This window comes from Rattus norvegicus, chromosome 2, assembly GCF_036323735.1.
Source record: "Rattus norvegicus strain BN/NHsdMcwi chromosome 2, GRCr8, whole genome shotgun sequence".
NCBI classification, from domain to species: Eukaryota; Metazoa; Chordata; class Mammalia; order Rodentia; family Muridae; genus Rattus; species Rattus norvegicus.
Window position 1 is genome coordinate 199,241,069 of NC_086020.1, and position 13,229 is coordinate 199,254,297.

At 42.1% G+C, this 13,229-nt stretch overlaps 1 protein-coding gene across 7 annotated transcripts; it reads right to left on the reverse strand.

Moving 5' to 3' along the window:
- Positions 1-243: 243 nt before the first annotated feature.
- Prpf38b (pre-mRNA processing factor 38B) lies at positions 244-9,274 on the reverse strand. 7 transcript variants are annotated; one of them, XM_039102942.2, is made up of 8 exons: positions 8,717-8,844; positions 8,205-8,423; positions 7,897-7,949; positions 5,689-5,757; positions 5,266-5,417; positions 5,121-5,181; positions 2,543-2,766; positions 244-2,177 (listed from the first exon to the last, which is right to left on the reverse strand). In XM_039102942.2, exons 4-8 carry the CDS (start codon positions 5,698-5,700, stop codon positions 1,331-1,333), a joined length of 1,296 nt encoding a protein of 431 aa, XP_038958870.1. In that variant the 5' UTR covers positions 5,701-5,757; positions 7,897-7,949; positions 8,205-8,423; positions 8,717-8,844; the 3' UTR covers positions 244-1,330. The 7 variants fall into 7 exon arrangements, 5 of the variants coding, with proteins under 5 accessions (XP_038958870.1, XP_006233234.1, XP_038958869.1 ...); XM_006233172.4 differs by lacking the exon at positions 7,897-7,949 and having other exon boundaries at positions 8,717-8,846; XM_039102941.2 differs by lacking the exon at positions 8,205-8,423 and having other exon boundaries at positions 8,717-8,841.
- Positions 9,275-13,229: the final 3,955 nt, after the last annotated feature.

Below are 13,229 nucleotides of genomic sequence, written 5' to 3' on the forward strand. Positions count from 1 at the left end.
ATTAAAAGACTGTTTACAGAGGCACACGTGTATACCACGAGATAGTATTGCGGTCAGCTTTCTCCTAGCCCAGGGAGGAACTCAGGTTTGGCTGGGTGGTAAGCACCTTTACAGGCTGAGCAATGTGTTATTTTTTAAATCACTTTTGCTCAAGATAACCTCTACAGAAAACTGCTGACATTTTATCAGTTTCCACAATTTTCTTTAAATGTTAACAAATGGGGGGGAAGCCAACACCCAGGATAAAGGATTTAATCCAGTATTTATTCCACACTCATGATGGTTTTCTGAAATCAGAATACAAGTCATAAGAACAATCTATCAAATAATTTGCTGATAGTCTTAAATAACGCAGCACTGCATTACTATTAATATTTCTGTCCTAGATTAAGTTTAAAAACTCAAACAGCAATCTTCATTATCAATAAAAAAAGTTTTGAATTCTTAAAAAAGGATACTATATCAAGCTGTTTCATAATTTAAGTATTCTCCATTTATAAAAATGCTTTGGAAGCTTGAGGCTTGAATGCTTCTCTACTCATGTGCCCCACCCTCTCCCAGCACTGGTTAGTATAGGGCTGCTACAATGCCAGGCTTTACACATTTTAATATAGTATTTTTAAAATCTGAGAAAGAATTCAAGGGGCGGGGGAGAAGCACATTGTAAAAAGTAAATAAATTTTAGGCATACTAACAGTGTCCCTTTGAGGTAGAATGCTAAAAGGACTTTTGATCAAATCACAGCCTAATTTAAACCTCTTATAAATTCTTTCTAACATTAACTGTGGAGAATAATAACATATTAACAAGAGCTTCCAAGGTAATATACAGTGGACAAGAATGTTAACCCTACAACTGTTGCCTTCATGTATACTGAAAAACATAATTCTCCTAAAGCAAACATCCAAGATCCATTCCCAAAGTTTTTAGCATTCTATTATGAAAAGCACAGCCATGCTAACTTCAGTACACAACCATAATCTCACACCTACAAAACAAAAATAGAATTAGTGGCAGTTTATTGCCTTATACAAATTTAACCAACATGGCAACCATGCCGAAGGAATTAAAACATTTTCAGGACGTATGTACACACTGTACATTTTAAAAACAAACAAAAATGCAAGAACAATCTGTGCATTATGTGTCAACTCAACTGGGTGGAAACATCAATGCTCAATGGGATTACAAAGGCACTTCCTACACAAAAGAAAACAGCCTACAGGGAGCTCAGAGTGCATAACTACTGCACAACCTCAACTGGGGGGGGGGAAAAGCAGAATTTAATCAACATTTATAGGATTCAATGTGATCCAATTTTACAAAATCTTCACACAGTCTCATCTTTGTTTTTATGTTCTTTTTCTTGGCTTTCTGGCTCTACACTCTGGCTTCTCTGATGATCCTGTCTGTCTGACTGGTCCTTGCTATCATGATCTCTCTTGTGGGAACGGTCTTGGCTCCTGCTGCGCTTTCTAGACTTCTCTCTGCTAGGGCTGTGTTCTCGTTTTCTCTTCTCAACACTGCCAGTTCTTCCTTGACTGCCACTTCTGCTTCTTTTATTTGACTTCTCCTTGCTTTCGTTTTTATGTTTGCTTGCCTTGTCCTTGCTCCTGCTCCTGCTCCGCTTCCCTGCATTTCTGCTTCTACTCCTACTTCTGTGTTTCCTCTCTCTGCTTCTACTTCTGCTGTGTTTTTTCTTGGACTCTTTTTTGTCATCTCTGTGTCGTCTGTCCTCCTTGTCTTCTTTGTGCTTTTTCTCTTCTCCCTCACCCCTACTTCTTTGCTCCTTGGAGCGCTCTCTTGATCTCTCCCTGTCCCTTTCTCGGTCATTGCCTCTATCCTTATCATAATCCCGGTCTCGTCTTCGACCTCTCTCATTTTCTTTCTCTCTTTCCCGATCCCTGTCTCTTCTATCCCCTTTCCTATCACGACTGCGACTGCGACTTCTGTGCCTCTCCCGACTGCGGCTCCGCCTGCGGTCTAAGCCCCGATCAAGGCTTCGAGATCTTCGCCTTTCTTTCTCTCTCTCTTTGGCTTCCCGCTCTAGTCGTTGGCGTTCTTTCTCTCTCTCTAATTCTCTGTCGAAACTAGAAGATCCATGACCGTCCCGGTGATGACTTCTGCTTCTTGATCTTCTTGGAGACCTCCGTGGGCTCAGTGATCTTCTTGGAGATCTAAGGGGAAAGGCAGAAACTGAAATAAACCAAACACTGGAAGGGCTGGGATACTTGTAGCTCAGTGGAACACCTACCTGGTACGTCCTTATGTCATTGGGGTTGACATTCTACCACAAATACTCCCTAGCACTCAACATACACGAACCAACCAAACATACCACAAACATCTCATTGTCTTACCACACACACCTAATATAATTACCCTTTGGATGGTAGGTCTTGTGGTAGAGTGCTTGCCTGGCATGCACGTGTACAGTAATGTAACTGCTCTCATTATTTTAGGAGGTCTGAGAAACAAAAGGAACACTACATTCTCCTAAGAACTTTGTATAGGTAAATTAAAATAATGTACTGGACATTACCTGGACCGCCGTCTCTCAATATGTCTGTCTATTTCCTCAACACCTTCCTTTCCGTCTTTCTTGATTTTCCTAGGTCGAGTTTTAATCTGCTGATCAATATTCTTCTGAACTGGAACTGGAATTCTTGGAAACAAAGTAGAAAACCACTCGAGCTTTGTGAGAAAAGAACGAAGCATCTCTCCAATGGTCATTACACAGCCTCCACCAGCTTTCACATCTAGGTCCTATGAAACATAAAGATACCCTACCGGTTACAAAAAAAAAAGGCACTTCAACATATACATGAACACTTAAAAAAAATTTTTTTTTTACCATCTTTGGAATCAACTATTAAAAAAAACTAACAAAAATCTCAATTCGTGTATCCTAATCTGGTAATGAATGAAGACTATTCCGGCTAACTGGATACATGCAGGTGAAAACAAAGCCTGCAGCCTCTCGGGCATAAAGGGACCTGGCCTACTCATTAACAAAAAATCTGGAAAAGCCCCTTGCATTGCTAAACTATGTGGAACAAGTGGGTTAAAATGACATTTCACATACCTACACTTGAGGATACATTTGCACACATACCTAGTGCTGAACCTAGCTATGTAGGGACTACTTTTCAAATCATTCCTGTCTAAAGGTTATCTTTTAACAGCTCAATATAAAATGAAGCCCTGCTAAAACCGGAAGCAATAGCAAACCAACTGCCATGAAGCAGTGAGGTTTCTAATTTAAAGTTATGTACAAAATAAATAAATGAACAAATAATTGGAAACGCATAATCCATGATGACCATTGTCTCTGAAAAGGGTCATTACCGCATGAAGGCCTTCTTGCTATGCCCTCTCACAGCTCAGGACATGTTAGTCAGCTATTGTCAGTCCCAAACCTATAGTGCAAGCACACAAGGAAAGTGAGATTTGTTATCTAAACAGGAAAACAAGAGCTAAAGGTAAAACTGCTTGCACTCACACACATTTAAGTGTTCAGATATACAGTATTTCCAAATATAATCGCTGCAGATATCTAAAGAAGAAAACATAGGTTAGCTCAAATAGAGGACCTCAGGCTTGCAAACACAATAAAGAACAGAGAAATTAGAAGCATTCAGAAACCTAAGAACAATTGTAAATTGACATGCCTTTTTGAAGTGTTTTAATCTTTAGGAAAAAAAGTCATGAAAATAGGAGAAAAGTTTAACAATTAGGATTTTACCTCAAACACTTTCTGGATCTTTTGAATTAACAGACAGCTTGGTAAACAGGCCAAAACAGGACAGGAAAAAAATTTTAACCGTCTTTGGGCAAAGTACTAGGGAACAGAGACAGAGGATCAGTAGTAGAGGCCTTTCTCAGCTAGTCTGAGGTCAACCTGAGTTAAACAAGACCTTGTCTCAAAATGGTTCTCCTATGTCTACATTAGTGAGGTTTTTTTAAGGTGGGCATATAATAAAAATGAAATTTTTATTAGATGGATGTGTTCAAATGAAAAAGAATTTGAGACACGGTCTCATTATGTAACTCTGGGTGGCCTGAAATTTACTATGTGGACCAGTTTGGTCTGGACCTCAGCAATCCATCTGCCTCTGCTTCCTAGGTGCTGGGATTAGAGATGTGCCACAGTAAGCACCAAACAGACTTTTGTTTGAACTCACAGAAGCAGTTTAATTCTACTGTATAAACTCTGAATTACAAATTAGTGATAAAAGTAGATGCAAGGATAATGAAGCCCGTAATTGAGTATATGTTGATCCTCTATAGTCGTCAATAAGTAAATTAATATGGGTCTAATTTCAATATGACTTTAATCTTTGCTCATCTTGTCTTAAGACGGTGACTAGATTTAGCCTCAAAATCTAAATCGCTAATTTAAGGAAAAGAAATGTTTTTCTGCAGTGTTGGGATCAAGCCCAGAGCTAAAGACATGCTACTAGGAGGTTAGGTTTTTAAAATGTTAAGCCTAGTCTTGGTATAGTCACTGAGAGCTAGAATTAGCCAGGCATGGTGGTAAATCCTGTTTGTAATCCTAGCTACTCAGGAGGCTGAAACAGGAAGATTACAGGTTTGAGACTGACCCAAGTAACACTGAGTATCTAGCTTAAAAGAAAAAGGGAAAAGAATCAATACTTTCTTGCTCTGGACAGGTATAACTGTTAGGGTATTTAAGTTAATCTAAACTCTTTCTAAGCCTATACTTATACGCAAATATAAACATTGCTGTTTGAAAAAGGTCACAGTAAAAACAAAACACTGTTAAAGGGATTTAAAATCCGACAGTCACAGCAGTGCATGTCGCCTATCAGAAAGCCACCATCAGCATAGGAGTTAGGATCAGCACAATACAGACTTTAATTTGGGAGAGAAAAAGTTATCATTGAAGTTATTAGAACATACTAACTCTTAAAATATATTAAAATAACTTAAAATTTTAACCTAGCACAGAAAAGTCATCAAATCTTAGCAAAAGGATACTAATCCCAAAAATACAACTGAAATAAATGCACAGAAATTGAGACATTAAACTGCCAACAAATAGAAGTGTAAGAGCAGAGTAGTCAGAAGAAAGCTGACGATTACCCTTGCTGACATACCTCCTCATCATCAAGGAAGGACTCGAACCAGTCCCACAGGTCTGTAGGGGGTTGTGTATACCTAAAATCATAACAAGAAACCTATTGAGTTTATAAGAACAAAAATAAAGTATTTATTTAAATATGTAAATAAACACATGCATACCTTATATACATAAATCCAAGGGCTCTGATATATGGAGAGTCTGTATGTGTTATGAGACCCATCACTTGCTTTCGAGTTAACTTCAGGGTAAATAATTTGTACAGGAGGCAAAATGCCGTAGAAACAATGCCTCCTGTTCCAACGCCTCGAACCTTTAAAGGGAAACATAGTTAATAAAAAATTAAGCAGATACTTAATACCCATTTTTTGATGTGTTATCAACCACCATAATCTACAATTATAAGCAGACATAAAATCCAATGCGTTTCCTAACCCGATTCAATGGAGACCTGAGTTTTGAACTTTTGAAAAATTCCGAGATCAGCCAATGAATCAGTGTTTGAATATCTAAGGATACTTAGCGTTCCTATAAACTTAGCAGACAGAAAAACTGGAAAAAAAAATGCACGTACTTCTACTTACCCCTCCGCACATCCCCGTCTGGCCAGCAGTTTTCCTGCTCCCCTTCTCCCATGGCTCAACATGCGTGACCTGAAAATAGAAAAGAGGAAGACAACAAACGTTCGGATTCTGAAACTACAGTGAACTCAGTTCCTAAGAGCAACTCCTCCCAAGTGCTGTGCCACTGTGTGGGCGCCATTCACCACCATCCTGGACTCACACACTAAGTACACACAGCATCTTTGGGAAAACTGCTCAGACTCAACACCAACAAAGTTAGAGCAGTCAGTAAAACCCTGGCATGCTTTCAAAGCAGACAGGTCATTAAATTAGCTTTATAGACAGGTCATATCTATGTGAAGGTAACAAAATTTCTACAGTTCCTAAACTTGCAGCAAGTATTATCTGGTACCATTTTACTTTTTGTATTACTAAAAAATCAGAAGTTCTCAATTTAAGGGAAAAAAAATCTCTAAATCTCCTTAACAGTAGAGTTTTATGGTAAATTAAATACACATTACAAAAAATATGAAGTTTATTTTTAGGGCTTTGGACAGGCAGGAAGGGCTGGTTTAAGGCCTGGGGTGGCTGGCAGGGAGGTGGGTGTGAGATGGGGTCTCACTCTGTAGCCTTGGCAGCCTGGATCTCACTTAGACTAGGCTGGCTTGGATTACTATCACACCAATCTTGGGACATTTTCTTATTTTTCACCTGGATCAATTAATTCCTAATTAAATATTTAATTAAAGATTAAAATCGTACTTTATTTTCAGCCCAACTGCAAACCCAGAGTATAAACTGTTAAAAGGTTAAGTGTGAAGTCATTAATATATACCAAATAGAATCAACAGGGAGTACCCTATGAAAACAGCTTTACCTAAAAATAGCAAAAAGATGACACTAGAGAGATAAGCTTAAAATATTAGACCAGTTTTTGTTTCTTAAATAAACCCCGCTCTTTATTTCCGCCCATACACAGTAACACTTTATACTTTCAGTGTCTTTAGACAAGCAAAATCAACCAACCAACCATTTAAACTGAAGCACAACATTGTTGTACTCTCAGCTCAAGGAGTTTTTTTCCTGTTCCCAACAAACATACTGTGTAAATCACATCCCACCCAGCCCCCAGTGATGGGGACTGAACCTTGGCCGTCTGTGTTTGATAAGTGCTGCACCAACTTACCACTGAACCACAACAGGTTCTAGTCCTTAAAGGGTGCCCAAGGGAGGGCATGCAGTATAAAGCTGGAAGCCTATACATTTCAAAGACTATGTGATCCAAAGAAATTTCCTAAGTTTTCAGTCGTATTTTATTATTTTACTTTTAATTACATCCATGTGTGGGTCTGTGGAGCTCAGAAGGGTCTGACTGATCCCTGGAACTGGGGATACAGATGTTTGTTACCTGCCCAATATGGATGGTGGAAACTGAACTTAGGTCCTCTGCAAAGGCAAAAGTGCTTAGTCCATGGGGCATCTCTCCAACCTCCCCCCTTTAGTTTTAAAAAGGAATTTAAACATACTTTTTAATGGAATAAGTTTTTCAAAATACATTTGAAATTAACTTGAAATATTAGTCTCTATTTAAAATAACCTGTCACAAAGGTGCAGGGCCCCAAGTTTTCAAAGCCAACTGCATACATAAATGTAATCATCATCTGCCATGCTACCCTCACAATGAAAAGGCCTTCCCTTGTAAAAGCTAATTTAAAAAACTACTTCACAGTATTAGTTACACCTACTTAAAAGCTTTTGTAAGAGAACACCAAGAGCACGTGTATATTCTACATATCCAAAGTTAAAAGGTCTTTAAGTGCAATTAGTACCTCAAAAATCTCTCATTAACCTAAATGAGTAGCTGGGAGAAAATTAAAGTATACAGAATCTCTTTTTGTTAACATCTCCACGTGTATGTTTAAATATCTTATCTGGTCTGTCTCAAATTTCTAAGAGTCAAGACAAGAAAAAAATGGATGTGTTTAATTTTACAAGTTCTAGCGAAAATGCTTGAAGACATTAAGACTATTAATACTCATTAAAATATAAATTAACCTCGGAGGCCTGGAAGGTATTTTTTAAACTACCTAATTTGTAGGGAAGTGGAGAATCTAGTTAGTGAGACCAAAATCAATGGCCCAAAACCAAACAGAAAAATAAACCTAATTAGCCATTCATTTAACCAGGGAAATGCATTTATGGCGATTGAGCATGATTAATAGTGCATACCTCTACCTGCGACCCTGGGCTGCTCCGAGCCTCGCTGCAAGACTGAGTCAATCCTGCTAACGAAACAAGAACTGAGACAAGAGTGCAGTGAGGAGGCGCCAGGTGAGCTCCCCAGCACAGCCAAGCCAGCACCGACCCTGCCGCAGAAGCCCAGGGCCCAGATCATTCTAATTATGCCCAATGCACAGGTAGCTGAGACCTCAGACTCCTGACTTCCTACTGGGAAAAATTTCCAGGCCTTCTGTACACCTCTTTGCCCTGGCACACCACGCCACCCTCAACCCTTCCAGCCCACCCGACACACTCACTGGCCAATTTCTGTCTGGATTGGAGTTTAACGAAGAACACGAGGCCGACATTGAAGTAATTACTTCAGTAATTCCGCTGGCCCGAGGGGCAGCAGCAGAAGCACCAAGTTAGTGCTTAGTCGACACAGGTAAAAAGGAGTCATTTTTTAAATGGTGAAGTTGGACAGGCTTCTGGTATTACTTTTCTCCTCTCCCCTAGAATTCTTGCCCAACAGCTCCCTAGAGATAGGCAGGAGGTTGTGGTAGGTTAAAGATCGATTGTGGCGGGATCGCCCGGCTATTAAAAGAAAAAAAAAAAAGCAGAACAAAAAACAAAACCTGAAAAGGAAAAAGAGGGCGACCCTAGCCCGACCCGTCCCAAACCATCCCCAAGCCTCGCTTCTCCCTCCGCCAACTTTCCCCCTCCCCCAAATCCTCAGGTCTCAGGAGGGAGGGAAAGGGGGCGCATCCACGGCATCCGACAACCCGCTCTGGCGAACTTACCCCCAACACGAGGCCTAGAGGATGCGTACCTTAAAGTAGATCTCGTCCACCACCTCGTGGTAGGTCTTGAGCTCGTAGAGCTGCACTTTGAAGTAAGGCGACGACAGGATGTTGGTGAGGATCATGGGGTTGAGGTTCATGGTCTTCTCATTGCCCCACAGCGGCAGCACATTGCCCTGCTTGCCCGACACCGCCGGCTTGGTGGCGCCGCCGCCGCCACACTGCTGCTGCTGCTGGACCACGGCCGCAGCCGCCTGGTGCTGCGGTTGCGAGTTGCCGGTCAGCGCGGGGCTGTTGTTAGCCATGTTGCCGCGGCAGGAAGGAGGGCGGGAGGAGGGGGGCCAAGCTCGATCGCGCTCTTCGGGACAACGGTCCTGGACCTACTCCATGGAAGGCCGTCGGGGCAAAGAGCCCGCCGCGTTGTGCCCCAGCCGAGCGAGGGACTGCAACTGGGACGCCGACACAAGGACCCCGGGCTCAAGACGGACACCAAACACAGGCTGCGAGAAGTCCAGACGCAAGGCAGAACGGGCAGCCAAGGAGCTCGATCTCTTCCGCCAACTGCCCCTGGGAACAAGATGGCGGGCTCAGCGGAAGTGACGCGACACGTCCCGGCGTTCGAGCTAAGTCCGTGACCAATCAGAGCCGCTCGTGTGCGCAGGCGATTCCTTTTCCTGGTTGCGCGAGGTCGCTGCGCGTAGGATCGGCTTCGGTGGTCTGAGTGCTGGGCTCTTGTCTTTCTCCTGGGAATTTGGCTCAGGGGTAAAGGGGTCTAGACACAGTTGCTATGTTTTAGAGTTTGCATCGGTAGTTTGATTTTTCTCGAGACAGGAAGAGGGGTCTCGTGGCATTTATGTTCTGGGCTAATGCGTGACTGACTCCTGCGGAGTGGTCGAGGTCTCCTGAGTTAATTTTGTTAAGATTCTCCAGAAGGACTAGTAGAGTCAGGGAATTGACTCCGATAAGAGTCCTTGAGGCTTTCGCAGAGGTAATAGTGTCCTACCGAAAGTCGTAGACGGCCCCATTTTTTTCTCCTAATATTAGGATAATATTTTAACTGGGTTGTGAGCGTTTAAGTACTCTCAACTGGGTGTGGTGGCGTCCGCTTTAGTTCCAGTGCTGGGGAAGAAGGAGCAGATGGATCTGTGAGTCTGAAGCCAAGGCTACCTAGAGAGACCCAGTCTCAAACAACCAAACAGAAAATCTGCTACCCTGCCTGGAGTGCTTCCATCGAATCAAATCTATTATATTTTTAGGTAGGGTCTCACTGCGGCTGAGGCTAGCATGTAGCCCAGGTTGGCCTCAAACTCAGAACAGTCTTTCTGCCACAGCCTTCGAAATACTGGGATTTTGGTCGTGAACCACCACATGTAGTGATATGATAGTTCTATGGTACCGTTGTACTGGGCTAGGCCTCAGTTAAGGGAGTGGGGAGTGGAAATGGAGAAAAGGTGTGAAAGTAATCACAGTGTCTGCTGGCAGAGGCTACTGATAATTTAAGATTAATAGCGTTTGAGAGTTAAGAGACTGCAGAGAGCTCTGACTGTCTACTATTTACCATCTAATAAGCCTGATTTGGGCAGAAGATAGCTTGAGCATAGAAAACAAAATCTGGCTTAGAGATGGTAAATGGTACAGTTGGCAGGAAGCTGGGAGGATATGTCTTGGGGAGCAGTGGCAATAAAATGTCCATAATGTGTGAATTAAACATTAGGAATGTAATAATGCTTAAACCAAGGGTGTATTTATTTAAATCAGGCTAGGCTAGTTTTCATGACCACATCTGAAATGCCAGCATTCCAGAGACGGAGGCAGAACAATCAAGAGGCTGAGACTAGTCTGGGCTATATAGTAATCCAACTTTAAGAAGAATCAGGCTATTGGTGTAGTTCAATGATAGAAGACGTGTTTAGCATGGGCAGCATTAGTTTAATGCCAACATATGTTTGTTCTCCTATGCTCACTCATGTACATAAGCATTAGGGGCTGAGGATGTACATCAAAGGTAAAAACTCTATTAGCAAGCAAGAGTTTTAGCCCCATCACTGGAAAAAGAAAATAGTTCATATATAATTTAAAATATAACCTTAACAAATTTTGTATTACTTATATTAATATTTCTGGCTTCAGTCCACTCTTTAGAAATTGCCAGAATGATTCTATTAGTGCACCTCTGCTCCTGTATAACATGAGGTGAGCAGCCTGCTCAATTGAGAGCCATTCTAATTACCACAATCCAACTGCATTTTTTTGTCCTATTTAATTTCTGGCTGGGTTGCATATTATATCATTCTTTCCTGGAAACTTTTGGATTAGGAAGTTTCAGAGCAGAAGATCTTAGTTTCAGGAGCACATACAGATGTGACTGAAATGGAAGCCTGAACACTGGAGTGGGGGAGTGGGCAATGAGTTGAAACCAGTTCACCCTGATACTGAATCCTGTTGATTGCCCCTCAGAGGGAAATCCAGTTAGTCCCATATGCAGTCCTAAATCAAAAGTCAGCATTTTGTAAGTGACTAAGGGCTCCTTGCTGAAGTATCCAGGTTCTTGTGTCCTCCTACCTCAAAGAATCTGACCAGTGACATGTTGAAATAGAAATAGAATATTAGAAAAGGCAAGTGCTCTTAATGGGTGTGGACCGGTGAGCTGAGAGAAAGCTCCCAAATTGCTGGGCCATGAGCCACTATGACATTTTCTAGGACAATTACGAACTACCTGCCTTTCTCGGTTTATATATGACTGATTTGTTAAACGTGCTCCTTTTGCAATTCCCTGGTGGGGAAGGGAAGGGTTTCCAGTCTTTGCCAACTGGGGCAGCTGCTGCTGGTGCTCCTTCTTCCTTCCTTTCTCCTCCCTTTCCCCTTTTCTTCCTCCTCCTTCCTTTTCTTTTTCCTTTTATGTTATTTTTTCAAGGCAGGGTTTCTATGCAGACCAGGCTGGCCTCATACTCAGAGATCCACTTGCCCCTGCCTCCTTAGTGCTGGGAATAAAAGTGTGTACCATCCCCAGCACTCAGCTGATTTCTACTTTTTATAATTAAACCATTATGTTTCCCTTATAATTTTTCTTTAGGGTTGTAGTGGTGAGTTTGTACTACACCCCTTTGTGCTCCCAGCAGATCGCACATGCATACCCTCCCAGGAGTTATCTTTGGATTCTTGAATAGAAGACACATACACATTAGCTTATTTTTAAAATGCCTTGGCTACCTCAAAGGCTGGGCACTCCTAAGTCTTCACTTGCAACACCAGGCCCAATGGGGAAGTGGCCACTGGTCACTTAGCTGAAGTCTCACAAGGCTGATTGGCTTTATCTCCTGCGTCCTGTCATCCCTCCCCAAGTCGTGGAGATTCTCCCGTGTTCCTCTCAGAGTACAAGCCTTTGCCCCACTCTGTGCCCACTGGTATCTTTTTTTTTTTTTTCTCTTTATTTTCGGAGCTGGGGACTGAACCCAGGGCCTTGTGCTTGCTAGGCAAACGCTCTACCACTGAGCTAAATCCCCAACCCCCATTGGTATCTCTCTTGATCAAAAGACCAGTTGGGGACATGCAGATTCCTGAATCAAAGCATTAGAACCAACCTACAACATAGGTGGGACAGGGTCTCCTTTTATAGCCCAGATTGGTCTTGAAATTGTTTTGCAGTGCTGGGCATGGTGGTGCACACTTTGGATCCCAGTACTTGAGAGGCAGAGGCAGGTGGATGTCTGTTACTTTGAGGCCAGCATAGTCTTCTATGTTTGAGGACAGTCAGGGCTCTTACACAGAGAACTCTGTCCTGAAAACCCAAACCAAAAAATAAAACAAATTAAAAATAAAATTATTGTGCAGCCATGAATGGCCATGAACTGGGAGTCTGGCTAATTTATTTGTTTCTCCCTCAGTCCTTTCTCTCTTTCCTTTGTTATTAGTGTTCTATGTGGGTGGAACTTGAGGCCCATTGTTTTATCAGAGTTGGAGAGAAAAACAACAGGGAAGGCCATCTGAAAATCAAGCAACTGCAGGGAGGGCATGTGGGGAGAGGGTGAGGGTAATGGATGAGGGGAGTCTTCAAAGAAACGGCGAGAGGGCACACAGCTGCTTTTTTTAAGTTGGAACTCTGGAAAAGCAGACTATGAAGACCTGCAAGCAACGTCTCTGTCACTTTTTCCTAAATGACTTTTTTTTTTTTTTTTTTTTTTTTTTGCATAGGGTTGGGAATAGGATCTCACTGTGTAGTTGTCTGGCCTTGAACATGCTCTGTAGACCAGGCTGGTCTTGAACTCAGAGATCCTCTTGCTTCTGCCTCCTGAGTTTTGGAATCAAAGCCATCTGACATCATGTCTATCGTGTATCTAGTTTGAGACTAGGTCTCGGGCTGGAGAGATGGCTCAGTGGTTAAGAGCACTGACTGCTCTTCCAGAGGTCCTGAGTTCAATTCCCAGCAACCACATTGTGGCTTGCAACCATCTGTAGTGAGGTCTGATACTCTCTTGTGGTGTGTCTGAAGACAGCTACAGTACACTTACATATAATAAATAAATCTTAAAAAAAAAAGAAAGA

Excerpts from the sequence above, each read along its gene's own strand:
- Prpf38b (NM_001024305.2), bottom strand. The coding sequence starts at position 8,992 with ATGGCTAACAACAGCCCCGCGCTGACCGGCAACTCGCAACCGCAGCAC. Across the intron at positions 5,758-8,716 it reads TGGACGAGATCTACTTTAAG|GTCACGCATGTTGAGCCATG; the intron begins GTACGCATCCTC and ends TTCTATTTTCAG. Across the intron at positions 5,418-5,688 it reads AGACGGGGATGTGCGGAGGG|GTTCGAGGCGTTGGAACAGG; the intron begins GTAAGTAGAAGT and ends TTCCCTTTAAAG.